General features: G+C 42.6%; 1 protein-coding gene across 4 annotated transcripts in view; it reads right to left on the bottom strand.

Moving 5' to 3' along the window:
- ZZEF1 (zinc finger ZZ-type and EF-hand domain containing 1) overlaps window positions 1–19,834 on the bottom strand; it is a 100,235-nt gene that overhangs the window by 28,999 nt on the left and 51,402 nt on the right. For all 4 annotated transcript variants that reach the window (XM_033089457.1, XM_033089460.1, XM_033089459.1 and 1 more), the window contains exons 26-37: window positions 19,245–19,485; window positions 16,648–16,727; window positions 14,418–14,511; window positions 13,017–13,485; window positions 12,155–12,319; window positions 10,790–10,909; window positions 9,857–10,018; window positions 8,138–8,267; window positions 6,048–6,186; window positions 4,346–4,511; window positions 3,473–3,735; window positions 2,433–2,596 (exon numbers count right to left, since the gene is read on the bottom strand). In XM_033089457.1, the coding sequence (XP_032945348.1) occupies window positions 2,433–2,596; window positions 3,473–3,735; window positions 4,346–4,511; window positions 6,048–6,186; window positions 8,138–8,267; window positions 9,857–10,018; window positions 10,790–10,909; window positions 12,155–12,319; window positions 13,017–13,485; window positions 14,418–14,511; window positions 16,648–16,727; window positions 19,245–19,485 (2,193 nt within the window). The remainder of the gene's footprint in view (window positions 1–2,432; window positions 2,597–3,472; window positions 3,736–4,345; window positions 4,512–6,047; window positions 6,187–8,137; window positions 8,268–9,856; window positions 10,019–10,789; window positions 10,910–12,154; window positions 12,320–13,016; window positions 13,486–14,417; window positions 14,512–16,647; window positions 16,728–19,244; window positions 19,486–19,834) is intronic.

Raw genomic sequence — 19,834 nt, 5'->3', positions numbered from 1 at the left:
CAAATGAGCAGTGGCTCCATTACAAACCTCTCACACATTCTATTTACTTTTCAGAAGCCCATATGGAAAGGTCTTCTTTGGGGAAAAGAGGAAAAGACAATGGTATGGATTTCGTCCTAGCACACTAAGCTCACTTACACTTTGGAGAATTCCGTTTGAGGGGGCTCTCACTGGGGCCGTGAGAGTTTGTGGGCGCAGGAGTCTGGCAGTGAGCTGTCCAGACTGGCAGGGTGACAGCCCTCGGCCTGAGTTCCCTTAGGAGTAACTCGCGTCACCCCCAAATCACCTGTACTCCTTGGGCCCTCAGCGTGCTTTCCCTGTTGTCACACAGGCTTTTACACAGAAAACAGGTCACGCAGGAAGTCTTCGGTCCATGGTGGAGGCACCCCAGCTCCAAAAAGCCTGGGGGGGCCAGGACACTTTGGATCCAAAGGTGCAGTTTTGTACAATACCAAACCCTCATGAGAAGATCCTGACATCTCCCAGTGGCAGCTGACTTATCCTTCCCTCTCTGGATACTGTAACCTCAGCATCAATCCTATCCTCAACCCCTCCTAAAAAAATAAGTGGTTATAAGATTGTCTTAAGAAGGGACCGAGATTTGCAGAGCCACGTGCTTTGTTAAAAATGTTCCCTCTGAAAAGACCTCTGGCACCATACTCTCTGTACCATGTGGCCCTTTGTAAAAACAATGTAATTCCAAAGTTCTGGCTAATGACTTTAGCCTTCATTTTCTTTCCTGTTATCACAGGCCTCCAGCGACACTGCAGTTGCACACAAGTGACACCCACAGGGGTATGATTACTGCCCTGAGGCCGTTGTAGACAAAATCCCTTGGATGATGCCTCTGGCTGAGGTTGATTTCTTGGTTGTTTAAAACAAAAAGTATCTCTAGTCGCTGGAGGGAAGATACTATTCATAGGGCCTGGGATTGGCTAGAAACATGTGGGAGTTCAAAGATTTATACTCAAAGCCCAAGTGGTCCTTAGCGGAAACTGCAGCTTTGCTAGAAGACTACAAGACTGAGCCAGAGGTCAGATAACCTGGGTGCACCCAGATACTGACGAGAAGGGGAGCCAAAGGAAAGGGACATCTCAGGGAAAAAATAATGTCCTGCAAGTGCCTTAGAAAAAGGAAGATTCCAATCCCTAGGCAGGGAAAGCCTAAAATAAGTCTGAAACACCTTTTTATATTAAAAATTAAGTGCTCAAAGAATAATGGAGACATCAAAAGGACACAAAAGCCAGCTGGAAGGAGCTCTCACTGGCCAAACATGGGACAATTTGAGCATCAAAATAAATAATGAAAAATAATACATTTTTAATTCACTGAATAAAAACAAAATCCACCGAGTCCATAAGGACAGAAATAATGACCAAGTCGATATGGGGAGCCCAGTGCTCATGGGTGGCATCTTGCGTGGTGCTGAAAGCTCACAAGAAGATACAATAATTCCCAGGCTCAGAAGTCAAGACTGCTGATTTATCCTGCTGATAATGTTTTCTCTGCTCCACCATAATCTGTGGGCGGTTAAAATGCTGCCTGGAGAAGGGGCTTGTGGTAAAAAATATTGCCACCTGAGAGGCAGCTTGAAGACTGTTACGTCACCTGTCTTGTGCTGGCTCTCTGGCTGAATGAAGCTCATAGAATTTTCAAGTGTTTGCCAGCCCTGTTTGTTTCTGTCTTCCTCTAAGGGACCGTGGGAGCCGGGTGAGCTGGAACTCCCAAGTGGAGACACTGAGCTAGTTCCCGTGACAGAGGCAGAGCAGAGACAGTAGCAGCTCCTGAGGCACAGTCAGGGGCACTGACAGCCGCCACTCCAGCTTTGGAGGCAGCATCACAGAAGCTACGCGGGGCTCTCTCACAAAACAATCTTGAATGTCACCATCACAGGGGATGCCTGAATTAAGAAAGGCTTTTCTTCTACTTACACAAGCACATATATGGAAACGATGATGTCTACGTGGTAAATAGTAAGTGCTTATTAGCGTCACCTACTTGTTGGCTGATATAAAAATAAAAACAGCTTCAGATCTATAGTGTTCACCATGGGCCAGGAACTAAGCTCTTCAGGTGCATATAATCTTGCTCAATCCTTATAGAAACCACCAGGAGGCAGGTGACAGGAGTAGTTAGCGCTGATATGGAACTTAGTTGAACTCTGTTTTAGGCACTTTACAGACATGAACTCAATGTGTGTAATGAATGTAAATCCTCACAACAACCCTATTAGCTATCACCCCATTTTCCAGATGAGAACACTGAAGTGAAGACTGTTAATGTGCCCGGGCTCTGACAGAGCACAGATCTGAACCCAAGCAATTCGAGTCAAGAATCTGTGCCCTTCACCCCCTGCTCTGCCCCCTCGTGTGAGTGGCTCTCTCTGAGTCTGATGAACCTGTGATTCTGCACAGTAAGGAACTGTTATTTACATTGCAGGGCACAAAAGGGCCTGACGGCTCCTCAGCAACCTGGACAGCTTGCTCCTCTAGCTGCTCCTCTGATGTTCGGTGGGGCACGGGGCTTGGGGGGGCCTGATGTCCTGGAGCAGAGTCACCGTCTGGCAATACACCAAGAAGGGCCAGAGCCTTCAGACCTACACAGGAAGCAAATGAGAGAATGGTTAAGAGTTTTATGCCAAGAGCTATTTCTGGTAAGTGCCATAAATCGCCTTGCTGCTTTATGGAAATTGATGGCTGAGTTCTCCACAAACCAAACCAAGGGGTTCCCAGTGCACACCTTCCTGCCTATCCCAATCTACTCAGCAACGATTTCAAGCACCAAAAATTTGGATAGTGAGGGATACCTGTACGTTATTAACAGAAGACAAAAGATGTAACAGGATTGTCTATTTAGAAAATAATTAACATTTCCTAGTAGCCTCACACAACTAGATTTCTAAGTTCCCACTGGTAAATAGATAACAAAATAGCTATGAAGGACCTGCTACCTAATACAGCTCTGATTTCCCCCAGCGTTTACTAGAATGGGGAATCCATTATTCTGAAAGGTATTTAAATGTCTCTGAAGTTTTTCATGTTATTTTCTCCTTAGCACCCCTTGGTCAAGTCAAAATCCTTTCGATATTTTATTAGTCAAACTGTTTTAGTTATAAACAGTTCTCATCTAGAATACAGTTGTGTGGACGTAGATTTGCACTCCAGGTTAAAAAAAAGGCTTTGGCAAAGTTAAGTCTGGTAGATTCAAATATGTACTAAATATTTCATCCAGATATCAGAGTTTTAATTACTAACTTTTTCACATCTCCATGTAAATATTTTAGATTGACTAAACGCTACTTTAATGCCAGCAGTTCTCTCACATGCATTTGGGAAGATAAAATTGAGTATCTCCTGTGACAACCTGGGCTTTGTAGCCTCTGCACCACTCACACACATTTCACTTCTCTCGGGGCTTTTCCTTCACAGGCAGCTCAGGGTTGGTTTGGTTTCGGTGCGTGAGGAACAATTACCTTTCCCCTGGTGAGCCTTCATGAGACAGTCCCCAACCAGCTGCATGCACTGGCTGCGCAGGGTGCTGGCACTGCTCCGGGCCAGGGGACCCAGTTTTTCGCCAGCCACCTCCTCTGAGCTGGCCAGGTGGGCGCTGTAGAGGGCCAGGGCAGCGAAGAGCAGCCAGGCGTAGTTGTGGATATAGGGCTGGATGAGCCTTTGCCGGTCGCTGATCCGGATGGTCACCATCGGGTGGGCCGTGATACTGTGGGTAGGCAAATGGCTGCAAAGGCAAGACATTTTTAAGGCCGACACTCCTTTGTAAGGCTCAGAAAAAGGAGAACAGGGCCTCCGGGAGCACATGCATGGTCGCAATTTGGCAGTCATTACCTCTAAGGGCTGTAGTGACTAGAAAGGTAATGCTAAGTAGGGGTCCTCACCCAGAAAAATGAACAAACACAAATATTGTACATATCATTTCAGGATTTCACAAGCCCCAGAAGACTGTCTATGGAAACCAGAGGATGTAAGAATTCCTTAGTAGGAAATTCTGCGGAGTGTGATTATAGCATTTTGGTAATGTGAGAAAATACTCATTCTTAGAGATAGATAGTAAGTATGTAGGAAAGAAATGATTTAAGGTCTGTGATTGGCTTTAAAATACTTGAACAAAGTGTGGGAGGAAAAGGAAGGAATAAGCTAAGCACACAGCAAAATCTTCCTAGTCTTGAGTCTGGGTAATGGGTATCATGGGGATTCATCGTACTTGTTTCTTTACTTGTGGGTATGTTTGAAATTCTTTTTATAATGAAAGGTTTTTTGTTATCAAAAAAAAAAAAGCAAAGGAATACACGAAGAAAAGGTGCCAGGGCTAGAGGTGATCTGAGACATACCCATAGGAATATTTCTTTGCTGCATAGCATCCATAGCAAAGATCGAAGTCATAGCACACGTTGCAGTTCATCCTCCGGCCTATGATCAAACCCTGGCAGTTGTCACAGGTAAACTCCATGTTGACCATTTCATGGTCATCTCCGTGGCCCTCAGGCTTCACTCCACCTGGGGGAAAGACAAGTGAGAGGTGGATTGGGCAAAGGGCTGGCTTCCAAACCCAAACCCACCTCAGAAGCCAGGGGCCACGGGCATCTTCTGGAGACCAGGGCGTTCTGCCCAGTGGCTCTGAGCATATGAACCACATTCTCAGCACACAACTTCTTAGAGATGGTACTATGGGTTGCTCCCCCGTTTTTCCAGCACAACACACTGTCCGATGAAGTAGATTAGCAAGTCCCAGCATGATCACGTTTGGCAGAAACAAGTCCACATGGCAATTTGTGAGCTGTCTCCCATGACCCGTCCTCTGATAAATATTAAGCATCTATTGTGTATTCCTGGTAGCAAGCATTGAGGAGTGATCAGGTTTTTGTTCTTACTTTTGCATTCCAGAATCAGAGATGAAAACCGACTTTATAACCCCAGACCCGGTGAATGAGAATGTTAGTCACGGAAGACTGACTGCTCTGGTCTCCTCCTCACTCTAAGTCCAGTGGGTCTCCAAACCCTGTCATAGACCCTGCTCGCTGCTCCTCACGTCTGGCTCGCTTCTGTTCCCATGGCCGCAAACGTAGGCCAGGCATTAATCTCGTCACTACTGTGATCTTGTCATTCCTAAGGGAAGCTCTTACACGAACAGAACCACCTTCCTCTAGCATAGCTCTGATCATGCTAACACGCTGTTGAAAAACCTTTCCTGCCGTCTGCAGACTCATTCAAATTCCTTAGCCTAGTATCTGAGGTCCCACAATCGGGGCCCTACCTGTTTCAATCCAGCACTCAGCTGGACACTGGAGCACGTCTATCTAAACATACTACAGATGCTCACTCCTCTGTCCCTGAACTTGTTCTGCTTTGCATGGTGACTCACTCTCCAGTGTTTCCTTCACATCATCCAGTTCTAACTTTCTTCAAAGAGGACCTCACTCACCATCTCCTCCATAAGCTTTCCCTGCAATTGTGATTGCTACTACTTCTGAACTTTTCCAGAACATTCTGTACTGCTCATCTGTAACTCAGCATGTACTCTTGTACTGGAATGGACACTTCGTGGATATGTCCAGTCTCCTGCTAAGACTGTAAATGCTTCCAGGGTAGGGGCTGTACCTTTTATGACTGGGTCACACACACAAAAAGCACTCAACTGCTCACTACTATAGGTCTGCCTTACCTCAGCACTTACAAGTCAAGAGTATTTGAGAATTTTTGCAGTTTGCTTTTTGTGTGTGTGTATTTTACTAGTTGTAAACACTGCATGATTCAAAAGGAAAACTAATTTCCGGAAACTCAACTGAATTGGTCCTGAGTATTTATTAAGTGACTACATCCACCATGATGGAAGATGGAAGCATGTCTGGTAACTGAGCTCTGGAACTTACCATCCAGCTGGGGAGATAAGGCTCACATTTGCCAACAAGACAGAGACTACAACTGGACAGTATTTGCATTTAGTATAATGAGAGTTGAAAAAAATGACAAGATCACAGAAAATAGATACAATTATTACTCTTGGGTATGGCATACTTAGACCATGAAATTTACCTAGGAAGCAAGTTTTGCAGAGATCCATGTCACTGCACTGCAGGCATCGGTAGCGATGCCCGGGGGCGATCTCATCACATCCGTCACAAGAGATGTCTACATTTAACAAGTCACAGTAGCGAGCAATAAACATGTGCATCTGTAAGGTGAAATAAACACAATTACCCAACAGACTTTCTGATATGGCCACTATTCGTTAATCAATCCATCCTTTAATAGGTACTTCAGATATTCCAGGCATTGTATTAGGTGCTATCATTAGGAAATGATGGAGCTTAGTGTCTAATTGGGAATTCCCTCAAGCAAACAGATGACACCTCATAGCGTAATAAGGCTTTCACAGGCATATTCAGGAGGCTTCGAGGACACACAAGAGAGGGCATCTTGGGTGTTAGGAAGGTCAGGTTTTTCAAAGGAGATAATTGCTCAGCTGTTACCCAAGGAACAAATAGGTATTAGTGGGGTGGGGTTGAGAATGGGGGGGCCTATCAGATGAAAGCAACAGCAAGTTCTAAGGAGGCAAAAAGGAGCAAGACAATGGTTCATGAAACTGGCAATAATTCAGTATGTAGAATACAGTACAGACCGGGGAATAGCGAGATAAAGTTAGAAAGGTTAAACCACGAAGTGCCTCCAATGCTAGTCTGAGGAGTCACCAACCATTTTTAAACAGAAGACGAATGTGATGAGATTTGAGCATCCTTAAATTTCCTCCAGTTATTGAGTGAAGAGCAGATCAAAGGGGGCAAGACTAGAGTCTGGGAAACTGATCATGACAGACACTGTTAACGTAACCTCATGACAGGTGACAATGGCTGGACTGAGCATAAGAGAGATGGTGAAAGGTGGACAGATTTGGGAGGTATTAAGGAGGAAGAATTACCGTGTTTCCCCGAAAATAAGACCTAGCCGGACAATCAACTCGAACGCGTCTTTTGGAGCAAAAGTTAATATAAGATCCGGTCTTATATTATATTATGTTATATTATATAAGACTCGGTTTTATATTACAGTAAAATAATACCGGGTCTAAGTTTTGCTTCAAAAGACGCATTTGAGCTGATGGTCCTGCTGGGTCTTAGTTTTGGGGAAACAGGGTAGGAACCTTGGGGACTAACTGGACATGGGGGTCAGTGAAAGGAAAGGGTCAAGAACAACATCCAGATGTCTGGCTTGGGTGCTTAGTTAGATACAGGTAATGTTCACAGACACAGGAAACACTGCAAAAGCAGCATTATTTGCTGGCACTTCAGAAGAAAAACTTTCCGGAGAGATAGCAAGGGCACTGTGTCAAGTATCTAGAGGCTACGGTATAGTTTATCTTTACAGCCTGGAAATACGGGTAATAAATCATTAAGTCACCATCAATAATATATCAGAGCAAATAAGCCAAGTCACCTAAGAACTACAGAATGGCTCCCAGTAAGATATTAACATACACGAGAGAAAAATCACGAAGGCCAAGTTGGTGCGCTCCGTCCAAGCACCACAGAAGTACTATGTGAGCAGAGTCACTGTCACACAGTAGGCGTGCAACGCTAAGAAGATTAATGAATGGAAGCAGCAGATGCCTGGCACAGTGTGGTAGTGACAGATAAACACCTAATGTGGAGATGGACATGACAGGCTACCTGAGCCTGACGCCTTTATACACCTGAATCATGTAACTGATTCTGCGCACATATGGCTGCTTCCATGGTCACCAGGCACCCTTCGGATTAAAATGTGGCTTCCCATGTTGCTTGCTCCAGGCAGAGAACGTGCAGCAATCAAGGACGCCCGAGGCCAGGGCCTCTGGCAATTCTATGTCGCACTATAAATTAATAAGCTGGCACTTAATAGCACGCTTCAGCCTCATGAGCCAATTTTCTGAGTCTAGTTCTACGGGAGGGAGCCACTCTCTGAGTGAGGTCAAGTCAGGATTCAGGGTCCCTCAGGCCTAAAGACCAGACTCGGTGACAGCAAAGTCACTAAGGCGCTGCCTGCCACCTGGAGCACGTGGGAGACAGCCTGCTGACACTTCCCCAGGCGCCTCTCCTCTCCAAACTCTTAGCAATTCACTTCAGATTACTCTAGTTGAGAGGTCTTACTTTCCTCTGCTTCTCGGGATCTTCCTGGGCTATTTTTTCATACCAGGCCTCAAACATGCCATCCTGACACTCATCCATCCATTCTGAATTCTGCTTGGCATCAGCAAGCTCATCTTCTTCACTCCACTGGCTGAAAGGACATAAAAGAGAGAAGAGCATGCCTCACCCTACAATCCAGGAAAGTGATGGTTAGCAGACTCTGCGTCCTGTAGGTCTAAGATATGGCGCATTTTTAAACTTCTGAGGGGAACAGGTCAATTTGGTTTTCAAAGGCCCAGGATTTGCCCGATGTTTGATAAATATCTACCAATAAAAAGGGAAATGCCCTTTCCAGTGCAGACTACGAATGGGTGAGTATCTAAAACTTAAAAGGTTGCAACTACAGGGCACATTCTGCTTGACAACCATTTGTGATGAACCTACTATGTGCCAGGCACTGGAGCCAAACAAAGTGATTAAAAAAACCAAAAGTCTGACTTGGGTCACGCGCAGCAGACCTTAGTGGTATCAGCATGAGGAGGACATGAGGAGACACTGGGGCTTCAACTCCCCCACTAGCTGCTGTAAAGGCCTTGACAGCCAGCACTTAGCCCTGGTCCTCAGTTTCCTCATTTCAAATAGAGTTTCATGGGCTCCGGAGATACAAAATTATACATTTCCTTAAATTCAGTTTATAGTTTGTTTCAGCAATCAGAATTTTAAATACAAAAGGTTTTGCTGGACAGCATATGAAAAATAAAATTACCAGCCAACAAATACACATTTGTTCATTCATGCATCCCAACAAACTGCCTGTAGGCGTGCGCATCCTTAGCTCTGGGCTAGGTAATATGAGGGGTCGGGAGGGAAGTGTGTGGTCCCACCCCAAGGACGCTATCACGCAGGTGCAGGCGAAGCTGGAAACGAGGAGCAGACTGAGGACTGACGAGCCAGTGTGCTGATGGCCCCCGACCCCGTGCTGTAGCCCCTCTGGCAGTCAAGAGCGCCCTCGACAGTCTGACGGGACGGCAATGGCTGAGGTTTGGTAAACAAGGAGATGGCTTTAATTTTATCTCCTTTTCCCAGAATATCTCTTCTGAGTGAAAACTCTTCCAGTGTGGACTCATTCATTTATTTCCTCCTAATTCTCTCCTCTTGCTCTTCTCCTCCCATTCTCTTCTCATTTCTTTTCTACCCACATGCATGGTTAATGGGTAAGTGGACTTGAGCAGTATGGACTTATTAAAAGGGGAAAGAAAAAAAACCTTCACATGATTTTTTCCCCCTCATACCTTAAGTCCTTATAAAGTGCAACAGAACTAGTGGCTAAAATCACACATACATATAACAAAAAAATGTAGAAAAGGATTCCCCAACTCACCAAGCTATACTAGAGTCTCCAAAAATGCAGAGGCTCCTCACCCTCCAAGCTTCCAATACACCTCCCACCAACTCACATACACTACCCTGCACCGGGCACTGGTACAAACATTGAGAATTGGAACTCAATTATTCCTCACAACAGTAGGTACCATTGTTATCTCCAGCTCTAAAGATGAGGAAACTGAGGCCCGAGAGGTTAAATACCTTGCCCAAGGTCATCCAGCTGGAAGGTGGCAAAGCCAGGATGTCACACAGAGAGCCCAGCTCTGGAGGCTGTGCTCTGAGCCCCAGAGCGGCTATCATTCCAGGGTTTTCTAATCCACTTTGGGAACTGCAGAGGGAGGACTGTGTCCTTACCTGATCACACTGTCGTGTACACTTATGTTTTCTTGTGACATTCTCATGAGGAGGTCCGGTAACTGAATGTCAACAAAGAAGGCGAGATCACTGGGTTCCCAGCCCATATCCAGAACATGAAGCAGGGCTGTCTGAACACAGGACAAGGCAGGCAGCAAGGACCTAAAGAGGCCACGAAGGTGACAGTTATCCGAGCTGCCCGTCACCAAGGGAGACAACAGACGCAATGTAAGTCAGAGACCTGGTTTGACTGGAAGTGGAAAGCACAGAGGCACTCCCGATTGCTAGTGTGGGTGGGTTCCTTACAACCAACCTCCTCTTGAGTTTCTCATTCTCCATACAAACCCTCTTCAAAGGGTAGCTTAAACAGAAGAGTTCTGAAAGCAGAGAGTGAGGTTTCCACCCTGCCAAGATTACCATTGGGGACATCTGATAGTACAGGACTGAGTAGTGAAAATCACCTCTCAAAAAATAGCAAGAGTAGGGCCGGCCTCAAATTAGCTCAGGTTATGCAACTTAGATGTAGAGAAGACTCATTTGATTTAAGGTTTATACCTAAATCACTTACTATGGAGGAGAACTGGGTGGCTTTCTAACTTGTTTTTTTTTAATTAAAGTTTATTGGGGTGACAATTTTAGTATATAACTTGTTTTAAAACTGAACATAATACATCAGAAACTGAAAATAACAGGTTACAAATTCTTAGATAAACCGAGACCCATCCCCTTTAAAAAACTGCACATGCCATATAGAAAAAAGGCTGGGAGAAAATACATTAATAAGTTTACACTAGCAATTAGCCTAGATGGTAAGATTAGGGGTTATTTTCATTTTACCCTTGGTACTTACGTGTATTTTCAACATTGAGTGTCTTTTAAAATCAGAAAAGACAAAAATAATTTTTTTCTCTAGAAATTATAGTTATCCAGTACCTGTCGTTTATGCTACTAAATCCTTTAATTGCTTTGACCAAAAAGAGAACAAATCGATAGTAAGTGTCTCGAATTTCTTTGTGTAGATCTGCACCGCAGCCCTCCAAGTGTCCAAAATAACTGGAAACAGAGGAAATCACCAATCACTTAATCGGCAGAACGTCATTTACTTAATTATCTTATTCCTTATGTGAAAAAGAGCCAAGAAGAAGCAAGCTAAGTGGCGCAGAAACTTAAGTAAATGCAAATACAGTGACTTTAGAAAGTAACAGACAAAACAGCAAGTGAGTGTCTGCCTGGGTCAAGAGGGCCGCCCACAGGAATATGGAAACACAATTACTTATCTTCCTTTGTTAATATGAAAAGCACCCTTCCCACCACGACCTGAGCGCCAGACACCATGGTATTCTTCACAAGGTACCTCATTTAATCCTCTCCAGAGTCATGCCCACCCCTCTGCTTCCCTTCATTGATGACTGTCGCACCAAGCTCATTGTCTTTTCTACCTGATCTGGGTCACCTTGGAGACGTCAAAATCCATGGGAAGGATGCCCCAGTCCCTCTGGGCCTGGATTCTCTGCCGTCTTCACCTCCATCCCCTCAGCCATCTGACAGTCACTTCCTTGACCTTGTCATTACAGTAGTGGCATTACCTCTGAACTCCTGACTTCAGAGCACCTACTCTGACCCCGACCTCTCTTCCTGCTCACCTACGCTGGGATTCCCACAACATCCTCCTCAATCCCAGTGGGACCCATCCCATGATGCCGCCTCATGTTCACGACCTACTATCATGCTTTCGCTTCGCTCCATATTCAGCTTAGATTCCATGGTTTATTGCTGTAATCACACCTCAGCCATCACCAACTTCCTTGCTGCTCTTTCCCTCCAGGCACTCGCCTGAGAAATCTTACACCAAATCAAAACAGCTAAGTGTTGCTAGAGGATACACCACACAACCAAGCGGAGTAGTATCACTTTAAATTCACAGCCATAATTCTCAAATAAGCACTCAAAATTGTCAGGCAATCAGATTGGCTTCTTCTAGTATTACTACTTCAAACCTTTCTGCTTTTCCTTAAACTGCCACCACCTCTAAACTGTGTACCTGAGGAACACAATCCTCATTGTCTAGTAGAATAAAGCTGATAAACTCTCCAGGAAGAATCAACATGTTCCTGGTATTTACTTATTAGGACCATAGAATAGAGCCCATTTTTCCTTAGGGGAAGAGAATGAATTGACTAAAAACGTAAATTCGCTTCCTACACGGAAATGATAGAATCGTTCATTAGAGAAGACAAGAAGGATTTTTTCCCCAAGACCCCTGCTTGCTTTCTTGGCAGACGTGTAGCTTATACTTACTTGGTAAACTCTTTCTGGCAGGTCAGGAGTTCCAACAGGAAAACTATGTAAGGCGGATGGAAGCAGTGAGGCTGACCAAGGGATTCTGCGCAGTACTGAATTATCCTCAGAACTTCCAGGACGCTCTGAGCCTGGGCTTTCCTCAAGGAAAGAACCTTGATAACACTGGAGACAGAACTCAAGTCAGGAACACTCAGAAAACTCTTGAGCTGGAGCAGAAAGAAAACATACCCCCACCCAAGTTCTGATGCCCTATTAATACAAAGGAAACACTATTGTGAGGGATCAGAAACATCACTGAGGCAGGATATCAGTATCTGTGTGCTGCTTTTAGGCATTACACAACAGCATTACAGATCGTTCATACCAACTGTCCAGAAGCCCAACAACCCGTATGAAAAAATTAGTTAATTAAAAAGGAACTTTGATATCTTTACTCCCCCAGAGAGACCACCTTAATTCTCAGGACAGGACATCAACACATGTAATATGTCCAGAGATGCAGGCCCATTTACAAATAATTTTGACAGAAAATATCAAATTCTAAATTTCTCCCAGGGTTAAAATAAAACAAATTTATAAGTGGCAGCTACCAAAAGAAATGTTTTCCTTTTTTTTTTTTTTTTAAATCCTAACAGTACATTATTGAGATATAATTTATATACAGTACTATGTACAAATTTTAAGTGAAAGAATACTTCTTTAAAAGAAAAAAATTTTTTTCTGAACCTTCTAAAACAAATCTTGATCTGTCCTTCAGATATTATTTGCTCACTTTTAACAGGAACTTTAAGCGTTTGACTAGACTGGGTACCTATGGCTTAGCAAAAAGAAAGTGCTGGGAAGGTCGCGCCTGGCTCACCTCTCGTGGGAGAGTGACTGATCTTTAATGAAGTCCATGACATCCTTCAGCATGGGGTATTTCTCTTTCACTGTGGGCACCGGTCTGGCCTCCTCCATTGATCGGAAGGAAAGCAGCCGGAGTCGCCCTCGGGTGAAGGGAGGCCGCCGGGTGGGAGTGGAAGGTGACGAGGGTTCTTCAACTGTGGCAGAGGACACTTCTGTGGCAGGAGGGCCACTGCTGGATGTCAGCTTTGGTTGGACATCCAAGCCAGGAGCCCTGTCTGCTGCAGCAAGGGGAGCTGCTTCAGTGGGAGACGCCGAGGCTTGGAAATGCTCCTCCACCACAGAGCTTGTCCTAGGGCGCTTGTCAAGTGGCTGCAGGTGATTGGTTTCATCTGTAGTCACCACCTTGTCACCGCTTTCTTTTGAACTTGTACCCATGGGCAAAAATTTTAGTAATAGAAGACTCTTCTGAATACATTCTTTTGCTAAATGCAAAAAGAAAGATAATGGGAAAAAGTCAAAATTAAACTTATTGCCTAGTTTTAGAGAGAAAATTATCTATTTAAACTCTATAATTTAGGACAAGAAATATCTCCCTTAATACAGTGATATACGTATCTACTAACAGAATAGAATCAAATTTATCTCATTATACAAACCAAAATCTTCCCAGCAGTATCAGCACACTTAAACATTTTTTTATTGTGGATATTTTTAATCATATATATATATATATATATATATATATACACACACACACACATATATGTATACATATGTATATGTATATATACACATATATGTATATGTATGTGTTTATATATATATATATATATATATATATATATATATATATAGAGAGAGAGAGAGAGAGAGAGAGAGAGAGAGAGAGAGAGAGAGAGAGAATAGTATAAGGAGCCTTCCATGTACGCCTCACCCGTTATGGCCTTCAACAGTTATCAACCCAAGGCCAGTCTTGTTTCATCCCCATCCACTCCCCACGCCCAAGCAGACCCCAAGCATCACATTATTTCATCTGTAAGAACTTCAGTATATTTATCTAAAAATAAATAAATAAACAAACAAATAAATAATAAAGGGAGTTTTAAAAACTAACATAACCATGACATCATCAAAAAAAATGAACAGTAATTCCTTAATTTCATTGAATATTATTCAATGTGACACACTTTCAAAACATAGCAAGGTGTCGTTCTAAAAGCACCTGATACCTCTTAAGAGAAGTAATTAGAAAGAAGTAAAAAAGAAAGTTTCCACATCCTTGGAAACTACAATTGAATGCCTGCATTACTTTCCCAAAGCCCACCCAGCTTCAACTAGACTAATCTACCCAGAAGATGGTCACTGGTTTTCTATGAAATGGAAACGGTAGTGACAACGGCGTCAGCACACTCACCCAGGCTCTCAGGGTTCGCCTCAGCAGCTTCTGACGCGAGTTTTTCTTCTGCCTCATTCCCCAGGCTCATCAGGGACTTCTGTTTCATCTCTAACTGGGGGGAGGATTGGAGCCACATAGTTAGGCTGTCCAGACAGGGCAGCAAGGGCAGCTATAGCAAACTGCTTCAAAAGCACACAGTGTTGGAAGCATGGAAAACTTCCCAGCTACTGTCCAGCTGGTGAGGACACAGGACTAAGCTGCTCTTGTTAGTCCTACAAGTAAGCCAGGCGATGAAGATGTCTACAGGGGTATCTGCACAACTACTTTCTCTTCAGCTAGGCGTTATTTGGGAGGGGTTTGGACCCATAACCATGTTAATTTAAAAATTCTGGAACACTGGGGCTGGAGGGGCCCTTACCTAAAGCTGACCTACGACAGATAAAGAAGCCGAGGTCCAGAGAAGTGAAGGGTCTTGCAAGGGTCACACACCCGGTTTGCTGCAGAGGTCGGACCAAAATCTGATCTCTATTCTACCCTGAATGAGGGAACACCTTTAACGATGGTGAGACTGCGGGCAGACAGTGGTGGTCTTGGCACCAGAGCAGTCAGTGGTCAGAGTGTGGGCTGCATGATGATGGCTGGCAGAAGGCCATGTGTGATGGTGAGAGGTTAGAGTCTTAGCGAGAAGGCTGGCATCCTATCCAGCGTTAGCAGGCTGTCTTCTGCTCATCCAGAAGCATAATCCACAACGTGCCTTGTCAACTGCCAAATCCTTTTCACGTAAACTGTCTGGTAGCTGACTTTATCAGACACTCTTTTTCTTAAGCTGCTACTACTGCCTTGGTTTCTCTGCCAACACTTGATTCTCTTCCTACCATTCTGATGAGGATACCTTTTAGTTTCTTTTGAGAGATCCTGTTCATTTTGGTCTCCCTCTATCTATCCAGTACTTTTGGGTACTAAGTATGTTCTAATCATTGTGAGTCCTGTGAAAGGTTGTCTGTTCCTAGATAAACTCATACATTAAAAAAACAAACAAAACTATTACCAATGATTTGAAGTTATCCTCTTGGCCTTGACATTTCCGTGAAGCATCAGCCATTTAGATTCTTTCATTTTTACTAAATTCTCCAGCTAGATGTCTCAGGTAACCTAGAGGTCCTCATATTCAACATGTCCCAAACTGAACTGGCTTCCCCCTCCCAGATCCAAGACCATTTTTCCTATTCTGGTCAATGCTTTCACCACCCACCAAGTTACCCAAACCAGGAACATGGAACGGTCCTAAATCCCATCCTCTTGTTCACCACTCACATCAATCACCAAGTCTAATTATTTTATCTTCTAAGTAGCAGAAGCCATCCTCATCTAATTATCACAATTAGTCTCCTGATTTCAATCTCATTATCGATCCTCTACTAAGTTATATAACGTTTTTTCCCCAATTACTGTACAATATTTAAGATGATTATAAATATATAAAAATAATAATGATGTGTAGGTATTCATCTACATGCCTAAGAAATAACAATTCTCCTGATTTTGGTGTTTGTCATTTCCATGTCTCTGTATATTTTTACTACATATTTATGTACATAACATATAGATTTGGTTAGTGTTTAAACCTTATAGAAGAAACACTATACGTATGGCTTCTTCTACAACTTGCTATTTTTCGCTCATTTCATGAGCACCATTCATGCTGATACATGTAGCTCTCTTCACTCATTTTCATTGTAATAACAGTATTATCATCTTACACTGTACTATCGTATTACAAAGTAATATAATGCACATTCGTTTTGTCCGTTCTCCTACCAATGTACATTTTGTTCTTCCAGTTCATTACGGTCACAAACGATGCTGTAGAACCACTTCACTAAAATGCAGAAAGGCCTTTCCTCGGAGAGAGGCCTCTCGCTGACTAAAACCGTCAGTGGTTGCCCAGTATCTAAAGCAACGCTTTCCCTCCCAGGTGAAGAGGTTCCACAGAGTGGCCTTTGGGGTTACTGAGCAGGGAAAGGGGCTCAACTGAACCCTATTTACTCTGAACACTCTCAACACTCACCAAATTATGATTTCAAGAGTTGTAAATTATTTTATTTCCATTCATGTCATTAAACTTTCAAGAACACAGTCTTAAAATTATATTCTTGAGAAGAGAGCTACTTAACTTAATTCCATGATATCATGGTGGGGAAATTCAAAATACATAAAAATCGCATGCAAAAAAAAAAAAAAATCTTACCATCCATATTCGAATCCCATCAGCCAAGGAATACACCTGTGCAAACTCCTCACTCAGGGCTGTCTTGCCCCCACTATTTACTGGGGAAAGGAGAGACAAAGAGATTACACTCAGTTAACATAATTCGCTATTGCAACATTAAACACAAAGTAGCTTCTAAATCTCCTAGTAAAACCTCCACAGTAAAAGTCCTTCCCTTAACACTCTCACATTGCGTGTGGTAATAGAGACTTGGGGAAAAAAAACAATCAATTAAGCCACAAGTGCCTTTCATGGCTTATCTGTGTTACTGCAAACAAACTTTTTTCAAATGAACAACACCTGAATGCATATACTATTGAAGTGAGTAAAATATGACAAGTAAAAATATAAAAGTAGGATGTAAAACATATTAAAAGGAAAATAATATCAAAAGTGAGTAAAAGATAATTACTGACATGGAAAAAAGTTCACGGTATATGTTAAGTAAAAAAACTGGTTATAAAACAATATAAACAAAATTATCTTATTTTAAAAGATAATGTAAAACATATAAAAACATGATGTGTATGTGTATGTGTATACACACACACACACACACACACACACACACACACAAATATACCTAGATAAAAGGCCAGGTAGATAGATATATAGAAAACCGTTAATAGAGGTGTTCTCAAAGTGGTGAGAATTATAGTTGATAATTATTTTAAACTTTTCTGTATTTTGTAAGTTTCTACATGAATGGGTATTATTTTTATTTTTTATTAGTTTCAGATGTACAAAACAATGTAATAGTTGGACATTTACACTCCTGGGTATTATTTTTATAATTTGAAAAATAACAAAAAAGTTGTAGTTTTATTTTTTTAAAAGAAAGACCTATGAGGCCTGCCCCTTCCCTTCATCTGAAAACCAAAGGATAACCTATGTCTAGAAGGTGTGAAGCTCTCTGTTGCACCCATGTGTGATGCAATGAGCATTTTCTGCACACCTAGAAAGTGCTGGGCCCTATATCAAGCACTGGGAATACAATATTGACAAAAACAGACATGGTCCCTGCTCTCAAGCAACTTATAGGCTAGTTGAAAAACTCCTCCCATACATTGCTAACCCAAAAAGGCGACCAATTTTTAGGCAAAAATACACAAATTAGCTATACAGAGACCATGATCAAAATGGCTCAACAGTGAAGAACCCACAAATAGCCCTGAAAGGCAGGGACAGAAAGACTGAGACCGAGTGTGCCTTCTGCAAGCAACAGTGGTATTCGCGAAATATCCCACCTTCAGTGAAATACTTCTAATTCTCATATTTATTTGTGTGTTTCTCTACCACAGACAGGTATGTAATATCTGAATATGATTTGAAAAGAAGCTGGAGAACTCTCCCTCAGCCAGAGACCTTCTGTTTCTCAGCTTTTAACTCACAAGGCTTTTATCCCTCTACTGAAAGTTCCCACAGGTAACAAATCAGCTCTCTTACTGCAATTTGATTATGAAACATATACTGAAGTTCTTTTCAAAACCCACCCCCCAGCAGAGATACACTCTTCCATATGACAGCTGTTTCCATAAAGCACTCATGCCTCGATGTAGCTTTATGTATTAGAGCAGCTTCTTGTCCTATTAAGAACTGAGGGAGTAATCAAGACGTTTTAGCAATCAGGAAATAAACTTTGCAATGAGATCCAAAGGACTCAGCAATAAAGGTACCAGTGATAATGTCAATATTAACAACATCAGTACTAATCCTAATAATAATAATAATAATAATAATAATACAAGCAACAGTCAATTTCCCACTCTAATGAAAGGAAGCGTTTGTTCCAGCTTGTTTCCTCTGCACCATGGAAAGAACACAAACTCTACCAAAGTGCTTGGGAAAACCCATACGTCATCGTTAAGTAGGGTTCGGAATGTTTTTCCCCTGACCGATTCCGGCTAGAGAGAGACTCTCCCTCCTGTGGTCCTGTTAGGCTGCAGGCTACGTACACAGTAAATTTGCAGAGATGGTGTCACTGGGGGACACGAAGAAAAGAATGGTGGGGGGCAGGCTACCGACAAAGGAAGCCGAGCAGGCCTGACGCTACAAAGAAGCTGCAAATCTAAGGAGTTAATACCTACATTTTCCTTCTCCGTTACTGGCACATTCAACTACCTAATCAATTCAGGTTTTAATTTTCTAGAATGTTAGAGCTAATTGGAATTTCCTAGAATGTTAGAGCTAATCAAATCTAAACTTTTACAGAGAAGCATACTAAGGTGCAGAAAAGTTGTCCGATTAACCCGAAGCTGCACAACTTCTAGTTTTGGAGTTGGGGCTAGAGCCCAAGCTAAGGCTTCTTTCCATTAAGCTTCTTGGCAGTTTTCCATTAGAATTTTGGATAAGACAAATTATCTGCTAATTAGGCGACTTGTCATATATTCCAGTCTGCTAACTATAAATTGGTCATGAATCTTTTGACTGGCAAAGTAGGACTAACAAGATGAGGTCTACAGTTGTAGAAATAGGATTATATTTCAAAATATTTTAAAATTTTCACTTAAGATAGGCTTTCTTAAAACTTAGCAATTGGCCTTCAGATGAAAAATATTCCCTGTAATATAAGTTACCATATTTTTGCAGCTTCTCATATAAGTCTGGAGTGCGATACACCAGAGCAGCAAAGGTGGCGTTCACAGCTTGATCAATAGTGGAACCAGCAACTATATCTGTCTTTGGGGCCTGTTTTCTACATGCCTGTATGAATCCTTTGAAAAGTTCTGAATATGGCCCACAGAAGTTCTGGGCAGGATCTGACTGTGCAAAATCAAGAAGAAAATGGTGGCAGGGATCATCAGGGACGTTCTTAACCTGGGAACAACAACAAAAAAAATCATGTGTAAGACAGTCATTCAAAAAGCAACGTTTACTGAATACCTACTAGGCCAAAGCCAAAGCGTAATACATGGTGCATACTCTCAGGAAGATTAAATCTATTTTGGGGAGACCAGACAGAAATATGGATTAAAAAAAGGTAAACATAAATAAAACATTAAAAGCATTAAAACTAGCACCACCATAAAGCAAAAGATTATGAAGTGCCAAATGCCTAGATGGGACACCCAGTGCTGAGAATTCACAGGAGAGAGTTCCTAGCAGGTTAAAGTAATTAAGAAAAGCCTCCTGGAGAATATGGGCTTTGGACTGGACGGTGAAGACT

This window comes from Rhinolophus ferrumequinum, chromosome 21 (assembly GCF_004115265.2).
Source record: "Rhinolophus ferrumequinum isolate MPI-CBG mRhiFer1 chromosome 21, mRhiFer1_v1.p, whole genome shotgun sequence".
Classification (NCBI taxonomy): domain Eukaryota; kingdom Metazoa; phylum Chordata; class Mammalia; order Chiroptera; family Rhinolophidae; genus Rhinolophus; species Rhinolophus ferrumequinum.
Note: the sequence above shows the minus strand (reverse complement) of the source record. Positions and strands in the feature narration are given on the sequence as shown.